This window comes from Cyprinodon variegatus, unplaced genomic scaffold, assembly GCF_000732505.1.
Source record: "Cyprinodon variegatus isolate N-32 unplaced genomic scaffold, C_variegatus-1.0 Scaffold1089, whole genome shotgun sequence".
Classification (NCBI taxonomy): Eukaryota; Metazoa; Chordata; class Actinopteri; order Cyprinodontiformes; family Cyprinodontidae; genus Cyprinodon; species Cyprinodon variegatus.
In genome coordinates this window covers 118,459-134,977 of record NW_015151542.1, presented here as the reverse complement: position 1 = coordinate 134,977, position 16,519 = coordinate 118,459, and the positions used below count along the sequence as shown (strand labels likewise).

The 16,519-nt window shown below is 37.6% G+C and overlaps 1 protein-coding gene across 1 annotated transcript in view; it reads left to right on the top strand.

Moving 5' to 3' along the window:
• Positions 1–211: 211 nt before the first annotated feature.
• LOC107101369 (serine/threonine-protein kinase DCLK2-like) overlaps positions 212–16,519 on the top strand; it is a 33,902-nt gene continuing 17,594 nt past the window's right edge. The window contains exons 1-3 of the mRNA XM_015400257.1: positions 212–426; positions 896–1,850; positions 14,499–14,887. Of these exons, the coding sequence (XP_015255743.1) occupies positions 1,421–1,850; positions 14,499–14,887 (819 nt within the window). The 5' untranslated portion in view covers positions 212–426; positions 896–1,420. The remainder of the gene's footprint in view (positions 427–895; positions 1,851–14,498; positions 14,888–16,519) is intronic.

The following is a 16,519-nucleotide window of genomic DNA, read 5'->3' as shown; positions in this document are numbered from 1 at the left end:
ATGTTTATTTAAAAAAAATATAATTTTTTTTTTAAATAAACATTTGAAATAAGAGTCGGAAAAAGGACATAAATGCGAGAGGCGGTAGAGAGAGGTAGACAATGGAGCGGAGAGAGAGAGGGAGGAGGGACGTTTGTTCCCGTTCAGCCCAGGAGAGGACGGGGAGGGCGGGGTGAATCCAGCCGGTGTCTCCGCTGCTGCTGTCCGCCGCGCATCCCCTTCCTCCGCAGGTGAAACCGGCCGCCACCGCTTCCCCGCAGCCCGGGTTAACGCACAGGCCCGCTGCGGTTAGGCTCGGCCGTAGCGGTTCGCCCCATTTGGATCCGCCGGTACTGTCCGGAACGCGGCGGGGGTGAGAGGAGAGAGAGGAGGGGGAGGAAGAGGAGAATTCCTCCTTAGCAACAAACCGGTTACCCGGCATTATTGGTAGGTACCTCCCTCTGTGTCTGTCAATGTGAGCAGAGCTTAGCAGCAGCGGCAGCAGCAGCAGCAGGGCGGATTGATGGATAAAGTCAATGTGATGAAGAGAGAGAGACAAACTGCTCAGGTTTTATAATCATGTCAGCATTTCTTCTTATGCAGATCATCTACATTTGAATGGATTTCCCTACAGGCTCTGCAGAATGCCCTTCTAAAACGTGTCTGGTGTTTAAAACAACCTCTTTTGCACCATTACTCTTAAAAAAACCACAAAAAGATCAAATACTATGTTGTGCAATTAACTGGATGCAAATCTGGCACTTCTGCATCCCTCACTGACTGATTTAGATATAATTCCTGCATGAAGGAAGGCTGACTGTTCCCCTTGTGTCACATCTGAATCCTGTAGGTCTGCCTTGTCAGTACCAACCATGTGATTGTTTTTTTTTATTTTTTGGGGGTTTTGTATTTTCAGGGATGGATGGACTGCTGATGACTGTGGAGGATTAAACTGTTGCCTGGAACAAAAATCCCCAAAATGGACCGGATCACAGGGATAATGGTTTATTGATTTGGGTTTAAAGCTGGACTTGTTTCCCTTGGTCTGCCTTCGAAAAACCAGACAAGTGAGGTTGTGGTGGGGTCACTGCAGTGTAGTAGCCTCAGGGACAGGGCTAAATTATAAAGCAGAGGATTACTATAGAAGGTCTGAAATGCTTACAGGTCTTAGTATTCTTCTACAAATCTGAAACTACCTTGAATTAGCAACAAGATATAGTAAAGTAAGGGACGCTTTAAGGTCTAATTGTCCCTATTTAGAAGAGGAACAGTAGATCTACTCTAAACTACATAAAAATTCTATAGACCGCAATTATAGACTCTTTATTATAACTGGAATGTGTTCTTCCTGATACATTTTGAGGACCTAAGTATCTTTCTTCCATTTGAATATGGCTCTCTGATTGGATTAACTCTCAGTGCGACTGGAAGCTCCTTCATCATGTCTCTGAGTAAGACCCTTGAGTTGGAGCATTTCGACGAACGGAACAAGGTCCGCCGGGGACGCTCTACCCGACCTAAAAGAGATGACTCCACCGCCAGCGGTGGGGGATCCGGCCCCAGTTCCAGGGGCAGCAGCCTGGTTCCCAGTCCTGCCCACAGCGCCAACTGTAGCTACTACAGGACCCGGACACTGCAGGCCCTCACCTCGGAGAAGCGAGCCAAGAAGGTCCGGTTCTTTCGCAACGGGGACCGGTACTTTAAGGGCCTGGTGTACGCCGTTTCTAGCGACAGGTTCCGGTCGTACGACGCTCTGCTGATGGAGCTCACCCGATCATTGTCAGACAACCTTCATCTGCCGCAAGGAGTTCGTACAATCTACACCCTAGATGGCAGCAAGAAGATCACCAGTATGGACGAGCTTGTGGAAGGTAACTACTTCTTGGTTTAAAATTAGGTTTCCTATTATTGGAAATAGGAGGTTGTGGAGTTTTAAGCCATTTTTTTCTGTCTTCTTATTATCCGACTCTTCCATTTATGCCTGTGTCTCTGAGCTCTGCATCAGAGCTGCCAGGAGTGACTTAGATAAACAGATAGAGATTAATATGATTGGATAAAGAATGACAAAAAGTGCACATTAGCCAAGCTTTCTGCACCTTGGTAAGAATCTTTAAATCAATACTAACTGTTGGGTGGTGTTTCCCCAACATTTGAATATAGCACTGTTGTAAACTACTGTACGGTAGGGGTGTGCAAAATAATCGTGATGATGATGCATCGTGATTCTAATTTTCGTGATCTACTGCATCGATTCTTGATGCCAAGAATCGATTATTAATTTTAAAAAATGAATAAATAAAATTGCATGAATGGTTGACGAACATCAGCCAAAAACAAGTGTAATACAACTTCCAGTCCAGTAGATGTCGCTACAAATGTGTTGACGCACGCTGCCTTGTGTCACAAGCATTTCCGGCCGTGGGATACTGTGCCGAGTCATTCAAAAACAAAACATGGAGGAGAAAATATTGCAATGCATCGCAATATTTCAAGTATCGTGATGCATCGTGATAGAATCGCATCGTGGCATGTGAATCGTGATTCGAATCGAATCGTGACTTCTTTGGCGATACCCACCCCTACTGTACGGTGGCCTTTTTTTGACGGCTCCAACACATAAACCTCCAAATTCCCATTATTCTATAATTGCCTGTCAGAAGCGAATGAAGGGATTCCAATGGCCTTACATTGGGCTGCAGTAAAGCTGTTTTTCTTACCACTAGAGCAAGAGCAGAGCCAGGAAACTGCCCCTGGGTCAGTGGTGCAGAACGTTACAAGTGCAGTTTTCCGGCCAAAGCCAGTAGACAAATGACAAAGCCCTTAGTTGTCCCATAAACACCTAGAAATGATTAAAATATCTCAATTTGTGGCTCCCAGCTCATGTTCATTACTTCTATTATGAGTATTGGTTTAAGTAAGCAAAAAACACAAAATCGAATCCCCAAATAAACTAAGAAATATGACAAGAATGCTGAAAAATCAAAAGTTTGGAATATTTTATGCCATTTTTTGGCCCCGATACTGATACCCGATACCTGGCTGTGCAGTATTGGCCGATACCATATCGGTACCATCTGTTTGAAATTGATGTATGTGCGTATAAATGAAGAACTGCATTCTACTTGGATATAAAATAATTACCATCATGTCTTTGTCAAGCTGCTGCCTACCTTTATGAAGCAGGAAGAAGACTAATACAAAGTGAATCCAGTAGAACTTTTTATTTTCTACCTGGAATGGGTGACAATAGTTGAAGAAACTTTTGGCTCTCAAAATGGTATCGGCGCCCTATTTGTTGGTACTCTCCCATACCGATACCACCATTTTAGAGCATTTTAGACCACCTGATACTGGTATTGGTATCGGTGCAGCACTAATTATGAGTATTGCTTTAAGTAAGCGAAAAATACAAAATTCGAAGCCCCAAATAAACAAAGAAATATAAATTAATATTTATGGGTGAACAGATAAATTAATATCTTTTTGTATAATTTATTTATTGTTTTATTTTATTATGACCTTGTCTATCCTATTTACCTGCAATTTGATGGGGCGGCACTATAGCAACCCATATTGACAAGCCACTGCTGTTTATACTAAGGCTAAGGTCAGATAAACTTGTTGGTTTTATTATTTTGTGAGGAGTGATCAATGCCTGCGATTACAATGAAAATATCAAGATTTTAATAACATTTTCGACATTCTTTATGATTCCATTTGATCTGTAGCTTCTCAGCTAGCCACCGTTGACAAGTTAGACTTAGATTCAACGTGATTTATCCCTTGGGATTACTCCTTCAGGGAAATTCTAGTTCCAGTAGCTAATTTAGAGTACAAAGAGCAAAATGCCATTATAGATAAAATACTACAGACAATATAAAAAGAGTGTATATAGTACAAAAAAAGCAAAAAAAAAAAAAAAAGTTGTAATGTTCTTCAATATGTTTCCCTTAGATATAAAAAATATCTGCACAGTAGAGAGCTAAAGGAAGACTATTTAGTAGTTGATTAAGGTTATTGCACTTGAACTTCAGAAAAGTACTGACCTTATAAATAAGTAAAAAATTACACAGGTTACACAGTAGTTGGCATGTGTTATTGCACAGTGAGAGAGAAGAATCTTGCACGAGTGACATTAGGTAATGTTTGGCATGACACGTCCAAGGAGGGGCGGGGCTGACCCTTGCCCCTCTTCCTATCACCTCCTCCTTCCACCGAGTGAGGAGTTGTACAGCTTGATTGCTTGAGGAACAAAGGAGTTCAGCAGTCTGTTGGTCCTGCATTTGGGGAGGAGCAATGTCCCACTGATCACGTTAGCAACTTTATCCTTATATTTAGCAGCTTTATTTCAAAAAAGCAACTAGTGACAGATCTAGTAGCCTTTTTTCTGTTTTGTTGGAGACTTAGAAAACCAAGCGAAAATACAGATAGCTCTGAATTTACCGTCTTCAGTGAGCAGCGAGGGCTGCTGTGAGCCCCTCCTTTTTCCAAAACACTTACAGGTGGTTAGACTCAGCAGCAAACTGGGTCTGCGGCCCAACAGAGAAGATTATTTTCTCTATATCCCTAATGACAATGAGTCACACATGCGCAAAGTGTCCACTGATCCCCTTTAAAGCAGGATGTAAATATACGGTAATTCTTTATATAATGTTTTTTTTTACTGTTTATACACAGTCTCCTCCACTCTCTGTGCCTCTGCTAACGATTTTTCAGTTGAATTTGATTATATAGGAAGACTGATTTATACGGAAGAGGATTAGGGCCGCTGAACCAATAAAAAAAAAAGTTAATTGATTTTTTTATTGTATTTCAGTATATTACGAGAAAAAAGTCAGAATTCTGACTTTTTTCTGAGAATTCAAATTTTTTTCTCAGAATTCTGACTTTAATCACATCATTCTGACTTTAATCTCACAATTCTGAGATTAATGTCTAAATTCTGACTTTAATCACATCATTCTGACTTTTTTCTCAGAATTCTGACTTTATTCTCAGAATTTTGGATCTTGATGTAGATGGGCACTATGAAGGTAGAGATATGGGAGCACTCAGCTCCACTGACAAAGATGTGAGTTGTTTGAGAGGGCCAGTGACACATTGGTGGAAAATGACGGAATTGGGTGACTTTTTACATGCCTGAGGGTTCCCTGGTGATACTATTTCATTAATGGAGGAGCAGAAGGTGTTTGTTAGCTGTCAGAATTCAGTCAGAATTCAGAGATTAAAGTCAAAATTCTGAGAAAAATGTCAGAATTCTGAGAAAAAAGACAGAATTCTGAAATTTAAGTCAGAATTCTGACTTTTTTTTTTCCTGAGATAAAATTAAAAAATCAGTAAAATTTTTTACATTTTGTTCAGTGGCCCTAATCCTCTTCCGTAGGTTTATGTAGTTTTAGTTTGAGTTCTTGAAAATATTATATACCTTAAGTCATACATTTTTGACTGTATTTAGAGTGTTTTTAATCACTTCCTGTCGAGACGATGTTGATATTCCTCTCCTTGGTCTGATAACAGCATTATGCAAATTAACACTACAAATTAGATGATGATGTCATCTAGCGACTTCTAGCAAGTTGTAGGACAGCCTGTAGGGACTTCACTAGCTGAAGAGTTTGCAACAGTGCAGCCGCTGTCATTACCATCAGATGTGGCCATCAAAGAGAGTGTGAGTGCATTCAGACGGCCATATTCGTTTTGATAACATAATCTAAATGCATTTCACTTTAGATCTGAAAGCCTACCAGATGTTGCATGTAAGCTGTCCTGTGATTCGCACTTTATATAGCGATGCTGAGTGCATCTTCTACTTAGTTTTACTCTCACCAAGAACATAAAATGTATACTTTCCAGAATGGATAAGTTCAACTTACATCAAATAAATTTTTTCATCCTAAACAGTCATATGAACCCCAATGACTGATTAATGTCAGTCCCTGCAAACATTTTACTGATTTTAGCAGCTGAAAAAGAATGCCACTTCTCTGCCAGATTCTCTGTTTCTCTAACATCTTTGTTGCACCTGTATTTGTTTCCTCAGAAGGACAATCTTTTCCATTTTAATGCTTCTATTGATTGACAACATGTTTATTATTTGGTAAAATGCACAAGAAAAAACAAATTTATATGTAGCATAGAGTTAATATAATGATGCATAAAACTGCAACATTGCACAAACATGGTGTAACATGTGCTGTCTATGCCAGAAGCAGCACATCCAGAGTAATGGCTCAAGAACAGACACATTACTCTAGTAGTCCCTAACTGATTGTGGGACTTAGAGAGTCTGGTAGGAAATAACTACCCGGAGGTCAAAGCAGCCTCTCATAAAAAAAAAAAAACTTTAAAAGATCTGATTTATCATCAAATGGGATTATTGTCATGAAGAGAGCAAGATAAACTCTCTGAAATATGTCATATTTGTTAAGTGAACATCCACAAGGAATTTTACAGTAAACAGTAATGTTGTATTTTAGCCCTTTTGGCCCATAAATGCAGAGTATTTTGATATCAGTAGTATCCAGTTTAACTCATATAAAAAAAAGAAAGGTGGTACCAAACTAGAACTAAATGACTTGCCTTTGACTAGTAATGTATAAAAGCTAATTTTCTGTCTGTTGTTGTAATGGCTGTTTTCAAAGTTTGAAATAGATAATTTAGATTTGTCTTAAAGAATCCTATTTAACACGACTTATACATTTTTTCATCATAGCAACATTACAGGCGACAGGATGCTGCTTGAAAGGAACATAATGTAAAGCAAAAGGGTTGTATCACCACATTTCGAGCATCTTATGTCAGCGATTTCTAACTTTATTATCTGTAAATATCATCCTGTTTGTTTATTTCCTAGAGACTGTAGACTCTTAACTGATGATTTCCAACATGCCTAAATCCTGAACATTTCCTGGTATAAATGTACAGAGATCAAGATAATATCCTAGCAACACTGCCGTAAAACCCTCATTGCTNAAAACCAAAAAAATAACCCCCCCGCCGGTAAAAAGAAATCTAGATATTATATTATTTGCATTAAAAACACAATTTAAAAAAGCAAAGGAACCAACAAAGTTGACAGACCATGAAAACATAATTAGACATTAATGTCAGTGTAGGAAGTTATGCTTAATGTAGCGGGTAGGAATATTTGAAGAATCGTTGTCATGGTTTTGGTTCTGTTGTGCTTTACTTTGCTCCTTATTTTCTAGTTTTATTGGTTTAATTCCTATTTTGTTGTAGTTTCTAGATTTATTTTAGTTCTCTAGTTATTTCTGTGTTCCTCTGTTGCCCTCTTGTGTGTTTCCCCTTGGCTCCCTCGTTGTCTCCTCACACCTGCTCCTTATCAGCTTGTTAGCCCTGCCATTGTCTGTCAGCTACATACATTCTTCCTCTGCAGTCACTCCTTGTTAGTTCCTTTTTGTTGCTGGTCCTGTCGTCGCCCTCTCACCTCGTCTCTCCCTGGCTCCTTGTGCGCGTTTCCCTTGATTCTCCGTGTTTCTGTTTTGAGTTACATTTTAGTTGGATTTTTGGATTTTGCCTCTGTTATTAGTGTTTTCATTAAAACAAGAATTCACCTCAGCCTCTCTGCCTCTGCATTTTGGGTCCTCTTAACTACAACCAAGACGTGACAATCGTAATCTGAGGTTTTAGATGACATATTACTGCATGAATTAATATTAGTCTGACGGTATTCTATGGAGGGAATTTTGTTCCATTATTATTACAAAACAAAAACAAAAAAAGCATTTTTGTAAATAGAAATTTGAAAACAACAAACGAAAAAAAAAATTAAAAATCCAGAAAAAACAGAAAAGTGTCTTAATCAACAAAATCCGCAAAAGGTTTTTTATCATAATTTCTCTCAAACTAATAATTTTTTTTTCCTTTTTTCATGTTTTTTTTGTCTTTTTGTTTCTTCAAATATCTTTTTTTCAGATTTAGTTGTATGAATTGCGTCATACAAATCACACTGGCTTAATCTGAATACCTCAAATCTGAAAGGACACTAAATCCACGGCAAGAACGTGTTCGCTGTTGCCAATAAGTGCTATCCGAATAGTGCTTAGGAAGGAGCTAGGACAAGGAATCCTTATGCATCTTAGTCCTACAGCAGTTAGCATAGGGACCTTTTGATGTCTCTAGCTGCAGCTAGAAATTATAAAATTGCGCACAATCCTTTCTGTCTTTTACAGACTGTAGACCCAATACGACGTCTCTGTACAATTATATACTTGAGGCTGTGGCTTGTTTGGATTCACCAAAAATCTAACTTCTGACCCTGGTTAGTTGAGTTACTGTTGACCCCAGAAAAAGTGAAGGGCTAGGAGCCATAAACAGGAGGTAGGAGCTCTAATTTGAGGTATTTGGATTGAGCCTTTCTCTAAAATTTCCCCTGGACAGAGGAGCAAAGACGCATTTCTATTGGTCAGTATGGACTTTAGCAATAAAATCTTTATTGGTCAATATTTGTGTCAAGAGTGAGTTTTTGTATTGGGATTGAAATGAAGAGAATGTTATATTCCATAAATAATGGAGTTTGTGAAAGTCAATCTGAAAAAGAACAAAAAAAAAATAGAATTTGTAAAAAAATAAAAAATAAAACTGGAAAAAAACTGCAAAATTATCATTTAATCCTTATTCAATAAAGAAGTTGATAAAGTTTTATTTCTGGATTGCAGTTTTCTTTTCTTCTATTTCATCTATGTAAACATCTATGAAACTTTTTTTTTTTTTTTGCCAAATTTCTAGACTGTAATCATCAGTTAAACTGTCCATGCTGTCTCTCCATTGTCTAAAAGCCTTCAGCTGTCATTCTCCTCCTCACCTGGATTTGTTTTGGAAACACATTATGCATTATTTATATCTGTGTACATCAAACATGGAAGAAGTACTTCCTAATCAATACAGAACCTCCTAAGGGACGTAAAACATTCACACCGCATGCATGCAGTCAGTTATTCCACATCTGACCTCAAACTGGCTGTTTCAAAATCTTCCCCATCTTCAAGTATTTCCATTTAAAAAAAAAATTCTAGTTTTTTTTGCAGCAAACTAAACCATAAAACTCCAACATTAATCTGTAAACATCAGGAATGGTCTCCTCTTTCAGTTTTGAGGCAGCCATTAAATCATATTTCTGGGTAATTTACCAGTGTCTCTAATGTCCAGTCTGTTTGCTCGTCCTCTCTGGCATAAAGTGATGTAGAGAGAAACTGAGCTGCAGTGGAGTATCAGCAGTTTATCATCAATATTGATGTTGGACTGGTTCTAAGATCCTCTAATGAACATTAGTGGCAGGAAGCCCTTCAACCAGAGATGCTCTAAAAGACAGATGCGTCACTCTGAAGCACTTAACACACAGGATGGACCGTGACAGATTTAATTTTGAGTGTCCACAGTGGGAAACTCATCATTTACAACTTCTCTCATGAATGAATGATTGGCTGCTTCCCACCTTACGCTGCTTTCCTGTAAGAAAGTGAGGATTTAATGGAGGAAAAAGTTGCAAAATGAACCGTTTTGTCAGCTCTCTGGTATTCATGAATGATAAGAACCATGAGCTGCTGTAACACCAAGAGCTTTTTCTGTAGTGAATCACAATGATGTAAGAGGTAAATAGATAAATGCCTGCATCTTTTCTTATGAAATGAGTGGGCAGAAACAAAAGGGAATTTACAGAATAATCCAAATGTCAAGATTCTCATTAATTCTTTCTTTTTTTTTGTTAAAGACTGATGAAACACAGGGTGTGCTGATATCTGATTCAACTCTGATAGTGTTTTTTTTTATATATATTACGGATGCACAATATAATCGGCCCCCTATCGGTATCGGCCTGTATCGGCCTTAAAACTGAATATCGGACATCGGCCACCCCACCGATATTTAACCCGATATTTGATCGCTTCTGAGTTTCTAAAGTCTAAAAAAAAAAAATACTACTTCTTCTTCTTCCTCAAAAACTTCTTTTTTACAGACTTAAAAACTTCAAAAGACGAGGGAAAAAATATTGATACATTAAAATATCCCAATATCTTCATATGCTGATATATTGCCATTTAAAAACACCATATCAATCTCTTTTACTAATGAAATATTGCTATATGTCATCGTTATGCTACGAAATCCCCCGTAAATTCACGAAATTTTGCCATATTTTTATATATCGATCTATTTTACTAACAAAATCTCACAAGAATTTGCAAAATATCACGAGAGTTTGTAACAGAACGATGAAATTTCACGAGATTTTGAAAGTAAAATAGATCGATACCGCGTTTTTAAAAATCTATTTGATATCAGCATATGAAAATATATTTGAGTATATTATTTTTCAAAGTGTCAGAAATGGATAACAAAACTGCTATTTTCAATGACTACTTATTTTTGTCCAGCTTTAACATCGGTATCGATATCGGTTATCGGCTACATGAGTTTTAAAATATCGGCATATCGGATATCGGCCAAAATCCCAATATCGTGCATCCCTAATATATATATAACATAAATTAACATTTCACCTACACAAAGCAAACAGGCTGTTAAGTTCCAGGGATTATTGATGGAGGAAACAGTCAAACTGAGATACATTTCCTTCAAATAGACATTAGATAGAGAAACCTATCTTCATTAACAGCATCCATGAATATATATAAATCCCAATAACTGCGGTGAAAATGACAACAGTAGACATAATGAAAATACAGACTGAAGTAATAAAAGTACACAATAACACTGAGAGTGTTTTTGTGTTTAGTCACTCAGGTGTTTGCGTAATAACTGAGAGCAGGCCTGTCCAGCTCGTTTGAATCACAAAGTGAAAGTCAGCATGTGGAGAGACAAGGTCACTGAACAAAGCCTGGGGAGAGGAGGAGGACTCTGATATGGAAAGGTGCTTTTTTTATGTCTGGAGGCGGAAATATAAGAGAGAGATACAGAGAGGAGGAGGAGGAGGAAAGTTTCTTCTAGAAGATAAATCTGTCATAGTCCACTGGTTAGACTCTTCTGTAAGGCTTTGTTGAGCTCATTTTAATTTCATCCCTTTTTCATCATTCTGGTTTTCTTCAGTCCTGCAGTTACTATCAGCTAACATAAAAATATGGTTTCTGATATTCATATATTGCCCCATTTAAATTACATTTATAGAAACCTAAAAAATGGCCCTTTTATCCATGTGATTATTATGAATAAAATTTGTTAAATCTGCAAAAAAGCTCAACAACCATTTAAACGAAGAAGTACTGTTAATCCTACTGTAGAAAAATGCATTTTGGTGAAAGGAAATGCTTTACTTTTAGATTTTAGAATAAAGAAGAAAAAAAAGCAAAATTAATTTATCTTGAACACTGAAAATATAGAGTTTATAACACTAAAAAATTGTGACAAAAACCTTTATTGTACTACTGTGGTCTAGGGATGTCCCAATCCCATATTAGTCATTAAAACCTTTAAACATAACCCTTCAAATTATAAGCCTTATATTTAAAACCTGCCTTCTTTTACAATTTTTGACCAACACGTGATGGCCGTGCTGCCAGAGTGCAGAGGTCATAGACTTTGTTTTTTTCTTTTCTTTTTTTTTTTCTCTGATCTGTCACAATGTAATTTACAAACAAACAAAATATGCAAATATTTTGTTTAATTTGCTTTTGTTCACACCCACTTATCCCTCCAGAATAGTTTAAATTAGCCATAATAAGGGGTTTTCACACACAAATGACCTGTTTTTGGCCATGTCATTAGCAGCTAGATCAAATCTAAGTTAAATATATGACAAGTCTTAAAACTTTCCTTTTTGATAAAGCTTATAGTTAGAGTGGCTCAGGTTATCCTGAGCTATCCCTATAGTTATGCTGCTATAGGCTTAGACTGCTGGAGGACATAGAGAGGCCTTTTCATCACTCTGCTTTATTCTATCTCTATTCTCCCTTTCTAAAGCATTATTAGTTCAACCTCTAACTTTATACGCTCTCTGTTTTTACTAGTCATAGTAGCTGTATCTGGTCTGTTCCTGTTTTTACAGTTTTTACCAAAGTGGGAAATTAATGCCTCACTACTTTACATTAGTTGTACACTAGTGTAAATGTTATTTTTCTGATTTATAATTGCTTCTTCGATGCTCTGTAGTTTTGCTCTGTACTTTTAAAAAAAAATATTTTCTCTCTATTCGTGTCACATGCTTCAGGACCAATTATATTGTTGTGTCACACACTGTAGGGTTGATACAACGACAATAATGGTTTATCTCATTTAATCAGTAGCCTAACTGAGGGACCTTAAAAGCCACCTTTGGCTCTGGAGCCGCAGGTCGCAGACTTAGTTTTTCTTCTGTTTAGTTCTTGTCATCTTATCATATACGTTTATAACAGTGGAGACATAACAGAGCTATTTAGTGAGGCTTGAAGACTTGAACTAATTTCTTAGTCTCTAGTGTATTAATGACGGCAGCACCAACCTAACCTGGTTATTTGTAAAAGGAGTAGATCACAGCCTTCTGAATTCATTCTGTCTGCTATTAAAATGTTTAATAACACAAGATACTGAAACAGTAATGCTCCTTAGCACTTGCCGGCTTTAAATTAGGTATCTTGAATGTCATTTTCTGTTATTTCTAAGCAAGCAAGTATAGATAGAGTTTATGGATAAAGTTTTACTCCTATAAAATAGTTTGATGAACCTGATGAACAGTGCAATATTTCTACAAACCTAATAGTCTAATATTGTTTCTATAAACGGATCAGATTGAACTGTTAATTGTTTTGTAATTTTTGGCTACAGATGTTTTGGAGTTTTAATGTAAATGTGTTTTACTCTAGAATGTAAGTTGCGCAACTCCTGCAGCTTTTTTCATTTATTCGGCCAACATAACTGATATTGGCTTTTTTGTGTGGCTTATTTCAGGTGGTATTTTAGTGCTCCTTCAGATGCATTTGCAGTTTTTTTTTTTTTTTTTTCAAATCTTTTAGGAATTTTGTCAACATACCTCATATTATTTACGTAGAGTAAAGGTACCTTTTAGGATGTTTTGATACCAAATCTTTGGAGGGGTTTTAACCACAGCAGATTTCTGGTGCAGATCATTAAAATGGATCCTGGATTGGTACCCTGGCCAGATTATAATCCCAGTCACTGAAGAGTTTGTCTGGACCCTGGAGGAATGCACTGAAAAAGATAATGCAACCGCTTTTGGCATTTACTTAATCATATTTAGTTACTTTAACACAATTGTTTTATGTCCTACCCTGTTTCCATGAAACAATTGTGTTAAAGTAACTAAATATAATTAAGTAAATGGCACAAAAAAAATTTTTTTCAGTGTGTGGGAGTGCCTGCCAGGTCAGAGTATCAATAGCAGGGGATAATCTGACATTGAACCAGCTGATTTGAGTAGAAGAATAAGAGGAAAAACAAAGTTAAAGTTCCAGTACAAAGACAAAGCAATTGTGAAGAGCTACAGCTGGACATTTGAACACCAAAGTACAGACAGAACCCCCCCTACAGACTTTCTTCTTCATGGATTTGTTCTACTCGACCAAACACCAGACGTCATTTAGACATTGGTATTTAGGCCAATCCGGTCGGTCCGTCATAGTCTTGATTTAGTCCAGAAATAGGTGTTGAAAATTGGGCTGTTTGGACGGTCTCATTTTTTCCCACTTTAGTCCAATTAAAGGTGTTGCAAACCCAGTTTTCTATGATCTGAAAATTAAACCTTTTCATCTTTCACTTTTCAATGAAATGTAGACGTCGTCTGGACGTAAATCACATCATATTTTCAATGTCCTCTCAACTAGTTTTTGCTCGGTAGGCAGTCCATTACTAGAACTGCCAAAGCAAACTAGACCAACTGCAGGTTTGAATTCCCTTATTTTAACTGTTTCCTTGAACTGATCTAATAGCCACTTGCAGTTGGACCCCATGCCATCATTAAATCCTCTTTGGGAAGGCCACCACTGTGCCACTTGCTCTGCTGGCAGTGGTTAATATTACAGCTATTCGGTCAACCAAACAAAGCCACACATAATTGCTGTAGTCAGCCTGTTATATGTACCCTACTATTAATCTGCCATGAAGCACAGCTTCAGGGGTTCAACCCTGAAACAATAGATTTCTTAGACATTAAAGCTGCGGCGCTATGAGACGAGAGGCACCATGTCTTTCCTTAGAGGGTTTAAGATTATCTACAGAGCAGAGAACTTAAGAATAAGAGCTAATGAGGAAACTGAACAATATATTGGGTATTTATCTAGAGTCCAGAAGTATTCTCCTGTCAGATCAATAATCTCGTAAGACATGAAACAATGAGGCCTGCTGGTATCTTTGGATCTTAAACTTGATTTGATGACTGAAGAGGAAAGGATCTGACATCTGCTGTCACCTTCAGTTTGTCCTTCCAACTCTACATGTCATGTATTACAATCTCTAGCCTGACAGTTGCTGTCATATAGTCTCTAAACTGTTAGTTGTTCTAGATACTATCTATGTTTGTTGAATCTATATGTTTTTCTCCATCTGTTAAGGTGAGTGCTACGTTTGTGCCTCAAACGAGCCTTACCGGAAGGTCGACTACACAAAGATCTCCGTCCCGAGCTGGAAACCCGGCGCCGGCTCCGGGACCGGCGCGTCCACCTCCAGCCGGACGTCAACGGCTTCAACCGGAGTGTCGACGAGCACCAGCGCCGTCTCCAAAGATCGGCCTGAGGGTCGAGAGAGCAGAGAGAGCAAAGACTTCATCAAACCCAAGCTGGTGACGGTGATCCGTAGCGGCGTAAAGCCTCGCAAGGCCGTCAGGATCCTGCTCAACAAGAAGACGGCGCATTCCTTCGATCAAGTGCTGGCCGACATCACCGAGGCCATCAAACTGGACTCTGGGGCTGTGAAGAGGCTCTACACACTGGATGGAAAACAGGTAGGATGCTGGTTGCTTTCTCATTTCACCAGGTGGGAAAATATCTCGCCATAAGCAATAAATCTAAAATAAAGAAAGCAAAATGATCTGAGTGAGAAGTTCCTAAAAATAGACTCTTTATTTAGGTGAGTATCATCCACTGATGGATGCAGGCATTGGAATCAGATAAAACTGTCAGCTGGTTTTACTTGTTCACAGTTTCAGACTCATATTATCTTCCCTCTCATTGATTTCTGTGGATCAGGAGTATTGATCTTTTTAAATTTTACATCAATAGTGAGTCATGCAAACATACTGTTGACTGGAGATTAGGCGAACATGTAAAGAATAGTTTATTCTTGTTTGCTTCAAGGTTTGTAAAAGGAGAGAGTCTCTAATTAATGCATGAGATGGACTTTAGTTTCACTCCTCAGCATGTTTAATGAATACAGGGTCCTGGACTTTTGTTTTAAAGGATATTTTAAGGGTTTATTTTTGTTTTCTTACCTCAACCAGGACATTATGTGAAGTCTAAGAGTCCCGTAACACTGAACAAAAAAAACAAAACCGACCCGATGTTAAAAAACAAAGGAGGGGATGGATATTGTTGGTATTCAGGAATCTATTAGGAATGAATTGTATGAAGTGCATTTTACAAGAACAGTTAAGAATTCAAAGCATTGCTAGTCTTGTTGCTATCATGATTTTCTCATTCTAGAAGCAATCTAAGTAAGTTCTTGCAATGCTTCAGGTCATGGAGGCCAAATGCATGAGCTGCCAAAATCAAAACCATGGACATAGTCATGGTCAGCCTTGACTATTACAGAAACATTTCTACAATTCAAAGCTTTTTTTTCCTCTTCAAATATTAAGATGAATGTGTAAGTTTTCCAACAGTCCTCTATAGTTACATGCTAACTTTAACTTGCCTTTAAACCAGCAGAGAGAGGAAATATTAAACATTAAAGCACAGTTTTTTTAATGCACTCTTCCTCCATCTTCCTCTACCTGAGGTCACTAGAGAAAGTGAACAGAGGAAGGTGGTACTGATAGACATACCTACAGTAATAGATAGGGGTAGACGGCTACAAATCCAGATATTAGCATTTTTTGTCTTGTATGTTGTTGGTGGATTAGCACACACTTGGAAAAAATTAATTTATCAATTCATCTTATTTTTTCTTGAATTAAGCAGGTAGTGATTGCTAATGGGATAAGACAATTTACATTTATAGTAAGAAAAAATAACAATTGTACTGTCCTATTTCAAGTCTATAATATCTAATTATCTTATTTTAAGGGTAAAAATAATGATTCAATTGGCAGATCATGTTATCTACCTACTCAAATTAAGGGTGAATGCACTCATTTTAAGAAATTTTAACTTATTTTTAGATAGTTTTTTCATTGCATGCTTGGAATTTTTTTATCCATTTAGCAGCCATGCCTTGAGATCACTAATTATAATTAATTAGTGATCTCAAGGTTAATATTAGTTAATATTTTCTTTGATTTGTTAATAACGGTTTCTTTCTGTCTAAATTAAGACTAAAATTTGCCCTAATTTTTTTTTGGTTTTTTTTGTTTAAATGGAGTAAAAGAAACATTAGCCTAAGGCAGGGGTCTTCAACGTTTTCCAGGCCAAGGACCCCC